Raw genomic sequence first — 17,737 nt, forward strand, 5'->3', positions numbered from 1 at the left:
ACTTGACTAAATATGAGGAATATGACTCCTGGACCAAAAGTTCAGAGAGAAGAAGATTAAGGACCTTGGACCGCCTTGTATGTTATAGGTCCAAAGAAATGCTAGTAGCCAATCAGGTTAGAATGTGGCTTCAACGCGTCATAATTCATTTGCATAAAGTTGAAAAAAGTTCGCTTTGTCGCTTTTCAGTGTTAACACAGGGTAAGGTGTGAACAAAAAGTGGAGTGGAGTTCTGAAGAAGACCAGAAAAAAATTCTCACAATCTAAACACAATACACTAACGACATTTGCAGATGATCCCCTTTCAGTTTCATTTGAACAAAACATTTAATTTAAAAAGAAGTATGTGTAAATACAGACTAAGAGTCTTTTATGTTTGATTTTTGTTTGCCAATTGATCTCTCTGATTGGTTGCCTTTGTATTTCATCTCATTCAAAAAATGAAGTAAAAATAAATAAACACATTTTAATGCAAATAATATATTTCTGTGGTATTGTTTTTGTATTTACATCAAATATTAATGTCAAACAGTCTCATAAAGTTTGTCAGTGATTTGTTTCGAATGAATTTTGCTATTTGCTGTAAATCAGACCTTACAACAGCAGTTTAAAATAACAAAAAAAAAAAAAAGAATTCTTGAAAGAGAAAAGTTTATTTTTAAAACAAATGTCCTCGGAATAGCCTATAAATCCACCCCACATATATTTACTGATTCGGACACATTTCAATAATAGATATCTGGTGGTTTGTGGAGAACAGAAGAGAGCAGAACCTTAAGGTTAAAAATAAAACCCAGAAAACAACAGCTCACAAATCTGGATATTCTGCCATATATTTACAACACAGAATAGAAGGAAAAGGAGCAATCAAAGAAATAACAAGCAACTACTGACACAACATAACTGCAGAGCAGCCTGTTAATGCGACATGTTGACAGCACACACCGAGTATTTCAAAAGGGGTAGTATAAACATATTTGGGTCATTTGTGAGCATGTTTTATAAATTACATCATTCTCTCACCAGACAGCAAGGTCCTCGGTCCCTGAAGCAAAGGTTAGTGGTCACTGGAATGACTCGTGGCAAAGTGATCTCCAAAGCAAGATGGAATACAATCAGTTTAGTCCTCTACATATAAAGAATACCATGCTATTGGAATAAGAAGACAAATCAGCCTGTGCAGTCATTCTGTTTGGAGTACATGAGCATATAATACAAATGAATTGCAGCAAATATAATGCTGATCTATGCATATGGCCAATAATAGAAATGCAATGCATTGCGGGTCGTGAGAATCTTGGAGCAAAACCTGAGATAAGTTTTTGTTGTTGTTTTTTTTTCTCATGGGTACACACTGCACCTCAAACCACTTTTCCTTTAGTCTATAATCCAGCAATCAAAGGAACACTGATGGAAAAAAAAAAAGATGAAAAGAGGTTAGGTGGAATTTTTGGTCAAACAAACATCGTCAGTGGACCATACGACAGCTTACATAAGGCCTACAATAATGTTATTAGACTCAAACATTCATTACAAATGTCTGAGTCATAATCTCTCACTTAAAAAAATACACATGCTAAATGCTATACAACTACTAACAGAAATTAACCATTTTAAAACAAAAGTCTATGTACGATACCTATAACGTTGCCCTATAATGCATATGTTGGCATTATGGAAGTCATTTGCAGGCCCTGATTTAAACATTCCACAACACTGGCAGTTATGCTTTTATATGAATCAAAATGTGATGAGTGCACAAGCATTACTCAGATAGTTACATGTACTGAAGCACATACACACCAAGTCTGTGAAAAGTCATCTATATCATCCCAAGGCAGATGGAAATCATGTCCCAAAAGTATGTCATAACACGACTATATACAAACAAAATTCCATTCATACACATCAGTAAATGTCTAAATGTCTTAAACACAACTGCTGATGGAAAAATCGTCAATGCTGAATCTTGTGAAAACACAACTGTAAGTACAGTATATTGCATTTCTATAATCTGGTGTAAAACAAGTCATTTTAGGTTTGTTCTCGATAATCTAATAATGGAGGTTTATTGGCATGAAACATTTGCAGGTGACACCTTTCATTGAAGTTGTCTATTAAATTCATTGAACAGGTTGGTGTAAGTTTAAAAAGGGTCCGGTTGCATCAGGAGGAAGTCCCACAGCTTCAAAATCTCAGCAGTTCTGTACAAAGAGTCTTTATAAAATGGATTCTGTTTGTGAGCATCTGTACATGTGTATGTAAGCAGATATGGATGTGAAAGTGGGTGTGTGTGATGAGAAAGCCCAGTTTAGAGCACATTGTCTTCCATTGGTACCCTCACAGAAAAGCAAGGGTTTGCAAGTACAAAAAAGCTCACGCTCACCACATTGGCGCACAAATAAATACGTCCTTTGAAAAGAGAAAAAAAAAAAGTCTTATTTTGCCTCTAAAATGGAAAAGATAATTGCAAAGGAGGAAAAAAACACTCAGATCTGTGGCTTAATTCACATAGTAAAGCCAGTAGATCAAATTGAAGAGGGAAAACACAGCGGGGAATATTATCCTTGACCATCGATCGATGGCGTTAACGTCCGTTAGGTCAGGGATTTTGATTTTGAGCTGGGACGAGCGCCGGCGCAGCCTGGCTTTCTTGGGCTGCGCGTTCCTGTCCACGCTGTGACGGGTAGTGTCGTGCCGCGGGGCACTCTGCTTCCGGTACTGGATCCCTGAGTTATCGAACACCATGGACGTGGAGTTGCGCGCTTCACTGACGCTGGTGGTCACCTCATTTCCAGCTACCTCGTTGTGGATTTCCAGAGTGGTCAGGAGGATGTTCCCTTGGGAGTCCACCTGCAACCAGAGTAAGGTTTATAGATTTGTGTAGTATGTATTTTTACAAATCTACGTATACGAGTACAACAAGTATGTTGTTGAAGTATGTTTGAATATTCAAAACCATATCAGCAAGTGATACGATTCTCAAAAGTCTTCTTTTGTACACTTTGAGGATGTGTGGATTATGAGTTGAAGAGGTTTTCAACCACAGCTTATGTATGGATGAGTAAGAATGAAGTGAATTACGGAAGGAGTAAGAATAAGAGTTTCGGTATGAACTTTAGAGATGCTACACTTTATGCTAGGTTTTAGATTTCAGTTTAATAAATGCAATTGATTACATATATTTTTTTCAGGAATATAAAAAGAACACTGTTGCCTAAAAGATCAGTAATAGATTTGTTTGAATGTTTAAATGTTCACACTAATGTAACAACAGTGGTAATCCTAAGTGTATAATGCATTTTTTTTTTATATGTACACTTTCATAGCACTTGTCATATTTAAACTACTGACAATCTGAACACATTTTTTCATTATTACATTATTATCATCACAATACAATGTTTCTTTTACATGTATCTGCAAATAAATTTGTTTTGTATGACTGAAAGATCTGATTCCACATGTTCAAATGTGAAGGTATACATATATGTAAGTGCACACTGAAAAAATCTTATCCGTAAATAACATTTGATATAAATATAAAATCTATGGGAGACACAGTTAAAAATATCAAAATATCTGCAAAAAGTACTCTTAATACACATTTGCCTGTATTAACAGGTCTCCAGTATGATTAGCAGTCAGATGGTAATAGCTAAAGTAATCAGCATTTCTGAACAAAATCACTATTGCGGTGATTTCCCAAAGGATGTGTCTTGAAGAAAGAAAATCTCCATGAAAAACAAACAAAATGTTTATTTACTTTTACTGCCCAAAGTCTCTGCAGTAATAAATAATTCAGAAAAAACAATCTAGTAAAAAAAACTCAATTATAGCTCAAACATCCCGGTAATGATGTGGACCAGTGATGGTGTAATACAAAGACAAATACAAAGAGCATTGAAACACAAGAGAGAAACTCATTTGAAGATGTTGAAACATGTTGGTCTGGGTGACCAGTTGCCTGTAGCAGACGGAGTCTGAAGCTTCACATGCACGAATGGGAGGAATAAAAGTGACATGAAACAGAAAAACGAAGAGAAAGTGTTCACAGCTCCACACAATGCATGGCTGAGAAGGAAGCTCTAAGCTGGAATTTGCTTTAGAGTAAAAACTTTGCATGGTGAGTGGGCAAAGTTTCAGAGGGAGGTTACAGATACTGAGATAACAGCCAGCAACACTCGCACTCACCCCTCGTGAGTGACGGTGGCCTTGTACCTGATTGGACTGTTTAACGGACGATGGCTTGCAATTCCCTGCCTCCTGAACAGACTGGCCAGAAAAACACAGAAAGAGTTCCTCTTCATGTCAGTCCCAGCTTTAGATTACTATAACCTAATCCGGCCATCACCGCTCCTCATGATAACAATGTACATATAAAACCTTCTTTTATACGTTTTGACCTGTTGCATTCAAAGTGTTTAAAGACAGTTCATATAGGTCACCTCTTATAATATTTGTGTTATTCTTCTAAAATGAGAAAATGGAAAAATTTGCTTTTTTCTTTGATCTTTTATTTATATAAAAAAATATATTCCACAACCAAGTTTAATTAAAAATATATTATGTTTGTGTGTGTGTGCGTGTGTGTGTTTTGGAGGGTACTGACTGAGGTTGTACATATATTTGTTCCACACTAGGGTTTCTGATTACCACACAGCACCATAGTAAAAGAGACCTTTTTTCCTAAAGCAGGTCCGTTTCCTCTGCTGAGACATGCAGAAGCACTGCGCCGCTAAAATACCAATCCGCCAAAGTCAGAGCGCACCTTTCTCTTAAAGAGAATGGCACATAACATGCTTATTGGTTTATTTCACATTACACCTAAAACACACCAATGATTAATTAAGAGAATCAGTGCATGCCGTTTGCATGTTTAATAGGTGCACAGTTGATGGCTTGCCTAAACATCGCTAAAATAGGGCCCGAGCTGCTATAGTGTCATAATGTAAAGTTATGTCAGCCTTACAAAAGGCTTCACCTTCAAAAATGTTTATGGAGGTTTATGTCAGATATCCTGAAGGACCTACATAGGTAGGCATTATGTAGCCTCATTAACTCCCTTTAAGAACGTGTTATTTCTTTAATGACCATCAGTCTGGCTGCACTCAGTCTGCGTTCTATACAAAGTGCTCTCCTCCTGTATTATGACATTTTGTGAAACTCTATCCATACGGCTATACAATCTGCAGGTAATCTGTTTTGTCTTGATTTCATTCTCTTCTTTCAACAAAGATATCCTTTCTGAAATTAGAGCTAGAGCACAATATAAAAAGGCCTCACCGGAACTGTGTGGTAAGTGTGTAACTAAATACAGAGACACAAACTAGAGACTACATACAGGCATTTTCTAACAGTGTTACAGTAACAGTAAGGAATATGAATGATTTTTACCTTGTTTCCGTCATATTTGGTGCGGTCATTGTTGGCTTTCTCTGCCTTTTCAGCCAACTTTTTCTGCATCTGTGGACCTCGGCCGAAGAAGATGTAGTTGACGAAGGCGTACTCCAGCAAGGCCAAGAACACGAAGACGAAGCAGCCCATCAGGTACATGTCTATGGCTTTGACGTATGGGATCTTGGGCAGCGTTTCCCTCAGATGGGTGTTGATGGTGGTCATAGTCAGCACAGTTGTGATGCCTATGGAAGAATAATTTAATTTTAACCATGCATTAATGCTAATTCAAAAAAAAGTATTTATTATTTTCAATATATGCCTTCTTATATGCAGTCTTAAAGCAATTTATTTACACACCGTATTTTACAGACTATAATATAATATATAATGCTGAACTTTAGCAGTGTGGCTTGACTGCTCCTCACAACCTGATTGGTAGAATTTATACATAAGGCGCACCAGATTTTTTATACATAAGGCGCACTGTGGATTTTTGGAAAAATTATAGGATTTTAAGTGTGAAAAACATGTAACAAAAAAGTACCATTTTAGCTATCACTTACTCAGATAACAATTCTAATTAGACAAAAAGGTAAGCTGTTAATAAATCCAATTTCATTTGAATATTATAGGGGTGTTAATATATATAGACAAAAATGCAATGTGTGATAATAGTGTTGGTTAAACCTCAGTATTGGTGTGAAATGTGAAAAAAAAAAATCCTACATTGGTTCAAACTTCTTCAGACAAACTTGGCGGCACTCATTTCCAGGTAAAGAAGTAGTTTGCTGTGCGCGTTTACTGTGGCCCTCTACCTCAATCCATCTCTAGTCTAGTTACATCAATACCTCAGTCATTTTTACCTTTAGTTGTTTAAAAAAAAACACAAAAGGATCGCTGTCTCGGTGCATCTAGAATAACCTATGAAATGCTTAAAGCAACGTTTGGAAATGGAGCTCGTATGAGGCTGTATACATAGAAAGAACACCATGACAGTGAGATTATTCAGACACTCAGCCAAACGAAGTGTGATGAAATCCTTCTCTTTTGACAGCTCTGCTCTGCCGCCCACCATGAATCTGGACTCTGTGGATGGGTGCTACAGATTGAGCTCTGTCAGAGTGCAAATGCCAAAAATGAGCTCTGCTTACTAAACCCAATTACACAATCACACTGTCGAATCTCACAGTGAATCATCCACTTGTGATGGCAGGCGTATGTATTGTAAAAACTCTCTCCTGTTTATTGTATATTCATGATTTAAGTTACATGTATGTATAGTGACACAAAGGTAATAGGCTTATCTTCATAAAGGATGGCTACAATACTGTTAAAGTGACTCTTAAAAGCTAGCAAACAAGGCTGTTTTGGACATAAAGCTTTTGCAAAATACAAAGCCAGAGTCTAGTCAAATCAGAGACATAAGATACGCCAGAGATACGCATGCATCCACAACGCATATAAAACAGCATAGATGATCAACATGCCCGGCAGTAATCTGAGAGGAAAATTCAGAACTAGATTTTCTGCATTTCATTCCCTTTCTTGGTTCAATACTTGTTATCCCCCTTGTAATGATATTCATTTTTTATGACCGTGGCTTTCTCACAGACTTTAATACATGATTTGAATACTGGACTCATTCTTTTTTTTTTTTTTTTTTTTTACATCCATTTACACTGTGCCTATTATGATATTCTATGCTATGTGCTTAGAGAGTCAGTTTTGCAGAAAATGTGACTATTTTGATTGCCAACTGGCTCTACTGATAACAGCAATGAAGTATGTTTAGCTATTAGTCTCAGAAGTAGCAATCAGTACATTTAACCTGTTAATGTTTTGGGTGAAAAAACAAATTTCAGCACATAAAATCTGACGTAAAACATACAGGAATTTTGCTATAAACAATTAATCATTATTTAATTTTTTTAAAACAAAAGAAAAAAATATTCTGAATCAATCCACACGGTACTGGGGGAAAAAAGTATATAAGAGTATCCCTAATAAAACTGTATTAGTGGTAAGCTTTTGAATGAATCAATTGCATCCTGTCTGAAAAGCATAAGTAAGAAACTACGAGCCTTTTATTTTACAAATCAATATGGTATTGATTAAAAATGTATTATAAAAGTCATTTTTAAATATCAGTAGTGGTGACAGTATTTCTAAGGGTTATGATTATAACATACAATAATCTATAAAATGTTACAGTGGTTACTGAAAACTAATTCTAGCTCTGGATTTTGAATTTCCATAGCTTGACACAATCACTTTCCACTGCTCTCACTATAAGCTAGGCCTGATTTGACACTTTTAGATAATAGTGAACTTAAAGGATGATGGGTATAATAGGACTGATGAATTCCCGAACAGGAATTAGGCCTAGTCCTATACTAAATGTTCCTTTCAATGGTAAATCTCCATATAAAACATATAAGACATGCAAGTTTGCTAGCTCAATTTTCTTTTATTGACCAACGAAAGACCACACACTGCTTTATATTTGTGGTTTACTATCACTAAAACACCTGCCTCACCCACCTTTACATTATTGTTTATCTATTTTGTACTTTATTTGTACTTTATGGTGATTAATGTTATTTAATTCACAGTGACGCACTACACACTATGTTTCATGTCTTTGTCTTCAATATTTCAAGCCTGGTTTCTGGCCAGTAGGCTACTTATTTAGTCTCCACCCTTCAGTAATTCGAATCCTGACATTAGGCTGCTTGTATGTAAGGAGTGGGTAATGAGCGAGGACGGAGTTCTCTCTCAGTCACTGGGCCAGCAGAAATCACCTAAATCGCCCCTTCTGAGACGCAGCTCTGGGCTAACGCTGACATTCGGAGCACAGCGGGGCCTTGGCCAGTCCTGTTTCCACGAGGGTGAGTGTGCAGATTCTAGATTTGGACCATGACAATGAAGCTGTAGACATAAATAGGAGCGAGCTACCTCTTCATTACCATGAAAACACACTAGAATTCATGACTTGTCCTGACTTGGCACAAGTGGAGTGGTGGAGTATCATCTAAGGGGTATCTCTGATGCCAATTAAAAAAGTGTAGTTCATCTCGCCATTCTATAATACAGTAAAAAATCCCGAAGGCATATGTTCTCAGATCCTAATCCCTGTAGTTTTACCTTAAAAAATTATCAACAGTGATCGACAGGCTTCTTTTGATCCTTACAGTTTCTCAATGGCAACATTTTAATGATGCAAATGCAGCTTCTGTTTTTGTAAGAACACATAGTCATAAAGCACAGAACTATATAACTTTTCAACAAAAAAGATGTAAAAAAAATCCACTATTTTCCCTACTCCACTGCTTTCACTAAGTGTTAGATATTGGCTGTTTTTTAATATTTTGCTTCATTACGAACACTTAAGCAGCAGGGAAACACTGGTTTTGGGATGCATCACATTTCATCATAAAGAAGCTCCTCCAAACAAGCAGCAGTTCCTGTATTAAAAGATCTTTATCCATGCAGGCCAGCGTGACAATGAGAGCAATTATTACCATGCTATTAGTACATGCACTCATTTTACTAAAAGTTACCTTATTACAAAAACCTTACTCAAAATACTTAGAAAGAGAATTCATGTAAGTCAAAGCACACAATTAACCAATACAATTGGTTAATTGTCTGCAATACATTTTTACACAGCACCAGTGTTTCAAAAGCAAATTCTTGAATAGGTTAATAGTAGCCAGTGTATTAAAACCCAAGAGTAATTAGTGTGGGCCACAGTGGTTTACAGGGAACCTTGTCTCCGGCACATTCGCTCTCTCCAGGGAGGGCTGTTATCTCCTTAACGAGAGGGGGCTCTGTCTCCTGACTGCAAAGTGGGCCTGGCCTAGTTTTTACCCTGACCAGCCACATTAACATTTAAAGATACATTTAGTAAGATTCCAGGAATTACACTCTAGACATGCGGTAAATGAGAATGTGACTGCCCAGTGGTGTTCAGATATTGAATTCTTAGAGAATATGCATGTTTTGTCAGAACGTCCTTTTCCCTCCAGCAATGCATCTGGATTTTATAATTTAGTGAAATAGCCCTCTGTGATGACACTTAGTGCCGTTTTTCACCTTTTACAAGTGATTTTTATGATTAAAAGTGCTTTTCTAATGCACGGTACCTACACAAAATGACGCACCACATCTTGCTGTATTTGCTGTACTTTTGTTGGCCACAAATGCAGGGAACTTTTGTACCTCTTCAAAGCACCACAGTGTAATTTTACGAGCTCCCTGACAAAAAAACAACTGTGATTTTACAGTACCTGGGAGGTTTATGAATTTGGTTGGGCTGGATGTCGCCACTGCATCATGACAATCGGCAGTTCTCTCTGTCTAGTCATTGTTCCACAATGGTTACACATCATCGTCATGTCATTGTCTCTCTATCACTCCCTCACATGATCACGTGACTTTTCAGTCATTGTTCCGCAATGGTTACACGTCATCGTCACGGTCATTGTCTCTCTCTCACTTCCTCACATGATCACATGACTTTGCACATGACACTTCCAGGAAGTCAATCACCGGAATATTGACCTCACCTGTTCTTCACCCTATAAATACACCTTCTTTTAATTCACTCCTCACTGAGTATTGAAGGTTTTTTCCTTCTTTACAAAATGTTTCTCACTGCCTGTTTTTAATCTCCTTTTATGAATCGTTTTGGACTATTTAAAACTATTAACAACATTTTTGCCTGTCCTTCGATATTCTTGTGTCTTCTTGTTTTTAAACTCTGGACTGTCTGTCGTTTATGTTATGTTTACTCTCTCTGGCTGCTGTTGTGACCCTGCTTGCTTTGACATCCCTGTGTATCTGCAGTACTTATAATAAACTGCTTGATTTACATCTGCACATGTCTGTATCCTGTCCAGCCATGACAGTCATGCTTTAGTCCCAAGGCAGTTTGATTGGATACTAACAAAGTATCTAGTTTCAGGGACCAAATTGTAAAAGCAAATGAAGGAAAAGCAAACAAGCAGTTAAGTATTGTAAGAACCATGCAGTAGAAAACCACCATAACATATACGACTCTAGACACACTTCAGTCAGCATATTTCACTGCATAGAATTTGTGTTAAGTCAAATAGCCCCTAAACACAAACTGAGGACGCCATATGCTACACATATATAATGACTTGTTTGGTGTCAGCAAGTTCATCTCGGAACTGGTTTGTGAGTCTCACATGCAAGATTTGCCCTCAAAAATGAGGCAAGTAAAAGCGGCAGGCAACTAATGGTGAAGCTAATTCTGCTGACACTTAGCTTCAGCCAGCAAACTATCTATCTATCTATCTATCTATCTATCTATCTATCTATCTATCTATCTATCTATCTATCTATCTATCTATCTATCTATCTATCTATCTATCTATCTATCTATCTATCTATCTATCTAATCTTAATCTAATCTAATCTATCTTAACACAAATCACGAGAAGAACATTAGGGTAATGTTCTAGTAAACTCCAAACTTATTTTAGAAGGGGATTGTATCTTGTGTTAGCTGTTTTTGTTTTATAGTCCAGAATATTCCATCCCTTTAACAAAAGAGGTTTAACTGTCTCATCTGCACTTACAAACAGATAAGAAAGCTGCACTAATGTTTCAAACCACTCAAATCCATTTTGATCCTCTGGCTATCATTCCTTATTTTGTCAAGGATAGTAGTTTTTGACTGATTGATTGATTTCTTTTCTCTGGTGCTGTCAATTGTGATTCTCACAGTGTGGTCCTAGTTCACACAGTTGTTTTAATGTGAAATGTCATTTTAATAAGAGTGTGCAAAGCAGTAATCAGAGCAAAGGGGGGCTATTTTGAAGAAACTAGAATATAACAATTTTCTGGCCTGTACTGAATATTATCAAGTATGTTGAGCTGGACAGGCTTTATTTTTTTATTTTAATTAAATAAATTCCTTGACCCTGTGTGTGAAGCAAAGTTGTAACTTTACTGATACTGAAATAGTTGTTTGTTATGCAAGTTATTTAATTTGGTTACAACATGACATAAAACAATTCATTCAATTCCCTGTGTTTTCTGAATGTTTTTACTCTGATCTGAAAACTGTTAAAACAGTGGTGTTTGTCATTGCATTCTTAGATCTTTTTCCTGGTCGGAGTCCCTAGATTAAGAGGGGACGCATGTGGGTAGACTGAGCATATGCTGTCTTACATAACCCCAAAAGCTGTGTGTCTGCGTGGAGGTGCAGTACAGGCACAAAGCGCACTGCATCGATTTGTACCTGAACAGGTCACAGCATGGGAGGATCAAACTCCCCAGCCATCAGAGTGGAGAGCAGAGTCGTTACCTAACCAGACCAAAATACTCACACACTGCATACAGAACCGACTGCAGCCTGAACTCTATTAGGTTACATTTAGCAGGAGGGAGCTGGATACACAAATACCACAAAACAGTCCCTTTCAACACATCACTAGATCCTTAGATAACTGGAGTTTTTGGAAGATTTTTTTTCCTACTTCCTAAATGATAATTTTGTAAAGTTTTATATTGTTGTGTTACAAATATTTAAATCAATACTCTTGAAAATTGAGTTATTTTCAAGTTTGATGCTTTTTTTGTTTGGAATTTAAGCTATTGGGCTTAATGAGACAAATTTTAGAATTTAAACCACAGTGTAAAGGATGTTTTAAACATATAACACAGGGACACATTGTGAGTTTACAGTAAGTACAGAGGTTATGTGATGGTGTGGTGCAGTGGGTAACATTATTGTCCGTGTTGTAGTAGACCACCATGAGTAATTGGGCAAGACTCCTAAATGTTAAATGCATCAAATTCTGTAACATAATTTAAAACATAGGTCACTACAGTTAAAATGCAATGGATCAATGTAAATAGCTAACATTAGCTACATTAGCCTCGTAACCTAACTGCATAACTATTACTAGATGTTCTCTTAAGACAACAAACATGTTTTTGGCTGAATGAAAAGCAGTAATACTGGCATTTGCCTTTTTAAACATACTATTTTACTAAGTGATGAGTCAATACACAAGGCAGCTTTGGATTTTTCACAGATTAAAGGTTTTTTTTAACATAGAGCTGGGTAATATGATGATATTATCTGTACTTAAAGAACACTGACCCAAGTGTACATTTCATTACTGAAAGTGTAAAAATCCTGTTAAACTGTATGTTAAGCAAAAATTACTAAAAATAATTTTCAGTAAATTTTGAACAGATAAAAAATCTGCTTCTGCCGATTAATTTTGCCTGTGTGTCAAAATATTGCAATAATTACAGTGTAAAATGTGAAAACATTGCTGTTAAGCTCTGTCAGTGCATGATTATGCACTCCACTTGGTGCTTGCTTTTATACTCATATCAATATTGGAATTGGGCCTCTTGTTGCAACTCATCCCCCAGTTGATTCATAAATGCATATTTAAAGTGTGATATTTAAAAAGCCATAATCAAATGTGCTTGCCAATTATCAAGTTACACAAGTCTCAAAAAAGCTCTGTGTAAACTGAGACCTCAAACCAAAGCTGTCCGTCCGAGTCATCTGAACTATCAAAGAGAAAGAGCTCAAATTGGAAATGATAGCGGCGTTAGAAGCATAACACCATCTGCACCTATCTGAGATGACTGGATTTCTAAAGTTTGTGAGTGTGTGTGTGTGTGAGTGTAATACAGCTGGAGCTGCTGACAGCATCAGCGCCGGAGCCGGATGAGGATGTGGAGGATGGATGGCCTCAGCCCCACTCCCAGTTAAGACAGAGTCATTTAAAGGCCAGATTCATTGCTGCTGCAGCAGGCCGCAGGACTGAAATGGAGGTTAAATGTAATTGTTTTCCAGCTGCATTGATCTCTGTGTTTTTAGCGGGTTCTCTTGCAGCACAGAAGACGGAGAAAGTGAAAGAGTGAAAGAGAATGAGTGAAAAAGTGTTGGGGCTCATAATGATGCATAGCAGCAGGTGAACTGAGTGGTGTGTGTGTATGTGTTTGTGTGTGTGTGTGTGTGCGTGTGGAGGAGAGACCCTGGAGACTTTTCCCTCCCAGTGCAAAGTGCTCTCATTTCTCTGCTTAACACTCTTAATGAGGATAGTCTCCCAAAAGCAGACTAACACCCTGCACAACATATTCATCACACACACACACACTGCTCACTTACATAAACCATTAGAACCATTTAGGATCATAGTGTATATGCCCTAAAAATGTCTAAAACTGTTATCCAGTAGTGAGGTATAGCTGTATTTTAGCTGATTTTATATTTTTTCTTGGATTTATTTTTGCACTGAAATCTTAAGCCAGGCGGACACTGTGCGATTTTTGTAATCGGATGCGTTCTGGAGAGCTCAAACTGCACGTTTGAATCGTTTGTCCTGTATGACCAACGCCTGCGATTCATCTGCACACACTGTACGGTCCGACTGACCTGCTGCGACGGGGGAGCTTACACTGCACGTCTAAACGCAGCCCGTAGGCGGAGCTTTCTTTGCGTACAAACTCTCGCTTCAACACAACATGTCGCCTTGCAAAAGAAAGCCTTTAGCTTTGCTTATTTGTGCCCTGTTGTGCGCTGAAAGTCCACGGAAGAGACGTACATGGACTCGCAGGTGGCTGAGGCGACGTGGACTCTACGGGTTGTCTGTTTTACAGAAGGAGAGCGCATAGAAAAATGACTGCGCGTCAGGCTGTGAAAGAAACACCAGCAGCTTAAATAAAATAAAATAATTTTATCTTTTATTCTGTTTATTGTTTATGTAAAAACTGGTTTTGCAACACTGAATATTAAACAAGCAATCGATTATCCACACTGGATAGCATTAACAGTTTAAAAGGGATTAAAAAAATATATAAAAAATAGAAATAAAAACTGACATTTATTATAGACGAATAAAATATATACGTAAAAAAGGAAAAATAGGACCTTTTAAAAAGATCATAAAAATTGACATAAGGTAAAAAATGTATATCTTATGAAGATATATATTTAATGATTTGATTAATAAAAGAAGAAAAATAATTAAAATGAATAAATAAAAAATAAAAAATATAAACTCATTAAAAATTCGTTTAAAATAACCCAGGCTTTCTGCAGATTAATCAAAGTTTCAGTTAGTTTCAGTTTCAAATCATGAAAACAGCTCACCAAAACCTCAAACTATTCTTTATATTTGACTATATTTACTTACAGGTCCTTTGCTTGTACTTACAGGCCCTTACTTATTTATATTCAACTGAACTTTTATATTATCTATAGCCTCGCGCTGAATTCAGCTCCGCGCGAAAGAGAGCGAGAGAGAGGCGCAGCGCATTTTGTCGGATTTATCTTGATTAATTATCAGTACATTTATTAGCTTTAGTAAGTTTAATAGCATTAATGTTACTACACTTCTCCGACCTTATTTATTAAAACGTTTATTTTAGAAGACAGAGGTTATTCTGCGCGCAATGCCATGCGCTGCGCTAAGCTGGCTTTGCGTGGCTAATATTCTGGAGCACTGGACGAGATTTTAATTAATAAATTAATATATTTATAATTTTAATAAATTTGCCCTGGCGAAAAGAAACGAATTATAAAATATAGCTTTATATTTCTGTGCATGTTTTAAGTTTTATATAATTGACGGGCAGCACCAGAGGCTGACAATGTGCTTTATTTTTCAGATATAATAGCAAAGTGAAATAAAATAAATTTATGTTTGTCAAAGATATTTTCTCTTTTAATTTATCTTTTCAAAAACTCCAGCTATTGACTGAGAATAAGCATCTGTTGAAATTATTAAACAGCAGAATGCCTGTGTCTGCTATATTAAGCTATAAGTCTGTGTACCGAACATAAATATAAATCCTTATAACTGACAGAAATAAATATGACTAATAATAATTTATAGTTACTCTGCAGATTTTTGGGAAAACAGGTCGTGACGTTAAGAAATCGGCCCGCAAAATAGCTCACACTGTGAGACAAGCGACCAAAATTTCTGGCATGTTAGAAATCCCTGGTCGCGTCCGACTGCTCATTCGCAGCTCGTATGGGCAATTAATCTGACATCGCTTCCCCTCTCACACTGCACGACAAACGACGCACGATCAAGCTAAAATTCGGCCCGATCATGAAATTCAGTCGCATCCGACCAGATCGGGCTTAAAATCGGGCTAAAATCGCACAGTGTCCGCCTGGCTTTATGGACAATTTTTTCACAATTTACCCATGCAGTTCACCAGCGACTATTTACATTTTAAATTAAAATTAGTTGAGATCTGACTTTCCAACAATAACAGCACACATAATTGAACAAGCTGGGCTATATACACACACACGTGATGCATCCACACCACCTACCTGTTTTTACACTCACTGTCCATTCTAGTAGCTAGATCTTTTCCTCTGCCTATTTTATTACCCTCCTTTCACCCTGTTCTTTAATAGTCATGATCCCACAGGACCACCACAGAGCAGCTATTATTTGGGTGGTGGATCACTCTCAGCACTGCAGTGACTGTGACCTCACAACTTATGCAGGTGTGGGTTTCCCTTTGAAAAACTTTAAACATGGTAACAATGTAACCAGTAACAGTGCTCTGTTTACATTTGTTTGTCATGTGGTTCAGTTAAATTTGGTAATTCTGTTAAATTTGGTCATTTAGTTAAATTTGGTAATTTGGCAATCAAAAATACTGTCCTCTTTATAAGTGGAAAAGAAAACTTGTAATAACTACAATGTCAGTGTTGTGACTGCAGTTAAACTAGCAGCCTTCTACCAAAACAATGAAACAAGTTAAACGTGAAAACAGTGAGTGCGCTGTTGTTGCACACTTATTAGTGGGAATAGCAGCACATTACAGATTATAAGGGGCGCTATCAATGAACGTCTATTTTCCTCTCTATTTATATACATAGGGCACACTGGATGCATTTTAAGCGACAATAGTAAGGAATATAGGTGTCGCCATGTTTTCTTTCCAAGTCAGCAGGTCTTCCAATGTGGGCGCCTAAATAAACAAAACTGTACTTCTTAAAAAAAAACATTTTTCTTTCAAAGTCAAATGAGCACAGGATATTAATCTAAGTGTTTGGGTAACCCAGGGAACTATCAGCGAGCAGTTTGTCCCACATAGCTTGTTTTAACACGGTAAACATGCAGACTACAGTCCGACAGCCTCACCTTTGAACAGCTAGAACTATGATTAGCGGCTAATGCTAATACTGCTCTAGCCTCAGCGCTGGACAAACTTCACTGAAACTCCTGTATATAATGCTGTAATTCAGGGGAGTGGCTTTACTGCTCCTTACAACCTGACTGGTAAAATTCATACATAAGGTGCACCTGATTATAAAGCACACTGTTGTTTTTTTGCACCTTATAGTGCAAAAAATAAGGTACATTTTTTATGTGCATGATAAGGCATAAAGGATGGGTCCAAACTGAGCTTATACTCCTACCCTGTGCTCCAGACTAGAGTGTGAGTGTGTGAGGAGGTGGTGTAGGAGGTGGAGACAGTGAGTTTGAAGTGAAACACTGAGCTGCCTGCTCTCTCTGAGTCCTCACATTCACTCCAGCTGGAGCAGCCCAGCAGCCTTTAGGGCAGACTGAGTCACGGTGCAGCCCATAAGGCCTACGCCGCTTCAGCACCACACATTCTTACCCACAGAAACACACACACATACACTCGTCTGTTTTCAGATATACCCCGTTTGACAAAAATTATGAAGGTCGAAAAATAAGAAAATGGGAAGACGTGTACTAAACTATTAATAAAGCACTATAATTCCAACAAAAAACAATGAACTCAATATCAAGTTCATGACAACAGTGAAAAAGAGCTGCTTTCTAATATAAGAGTTTTATCCTGATAAAAGTAGCCATTAGACGATTGGCTAAAAGCAAAATTGTGGCCATTAAGGTAAGCACATGGTCAGCAAAAAGTGACGATTAATAAATATAAACAGGGTCCACATGTGACAAGAATTCATTCACCACACCTTTACACAGCCATTTCCAGACTGGACTGTTCACACAAGGTAGGATGGCCTAAGATTTAATGCAGTTGGCACCAAATTCTGGCTCTACTATCTGTGTTTCTCTGTAAAAAAAAAAAAAAAAAAAACTAAATTAAACATTCAACCAGGATATATTTTGTCCACCGTTTCCAGTTGCAGTGATCCTGTGCCCACTGCAGCCTTAGCTTTCTGTTCTTGACTCACAGAAGTGAAACCCAACATATGCTGAGACGCTTTTCTACTCACCACTAATGTACAGAGTGGATATTTGAGTTACTGTAGCCTTTCTGTCTACTTGAATCTCTTGTGTCACCAACAAATCAGTTTAGT

The 17,737-nt window shown here is 37.2% G+C and overlaps 1 protein-coding gene across 5 annotated transcripts in view; it reads right to left on the reverse strand.

The window, feature by feature from the left end:
* Positions 1–634: 634 nt before the first annotated feature.
* gabrb3 (gamma-aminobutyric acid type A receptor subunit beta3) overlaps positions 635–17,737 on the reverse strand; it is a 144,763-nt gene continuing 127,660 nt past the window's right edge. For 2 of the 5 annotated variants that reach the window (XM_007249107.4, XM_007249109.4), the window contains 3 exons: positions 5,398–5,642; positions 4,195–4,275; positions 635–2,853 (listed from right to left, as the gene is read on the reverse strand). In XM_007249107.4, coding sequence (XP_007249169.3) covers positions 2,503–2,853; positions 4,195–4,275; positions 5,398–5,642 — 677 coding nt within the window. In that variant the 3' untranslated portion in view covers positions 635–2,502. The remainder of the gene's footprint in view (positions 2,854–4,194; positions 4,276–5,397; positions 5,643–17,737) is intronic. The other 3 variants (XM_007249110.4, XM_007249111.4, XM_007249108.4) reach the window with 2 other exon arrangements.

Source organism: Astyanax mexicanus, chromosome 5 (genome assembly GCF_023375975.1).
Source record: "Astyanax mexicanus isolate ESR-SI-001 chromosome 5, AstMex3_surface, whole genome shotgun sequence".
NCBI lineage: Eukaryota > Metazoa > Chordata > Actinopteri > Characiformes > Acestrorhamphidae > Astyanax > Astyanax mexicanus.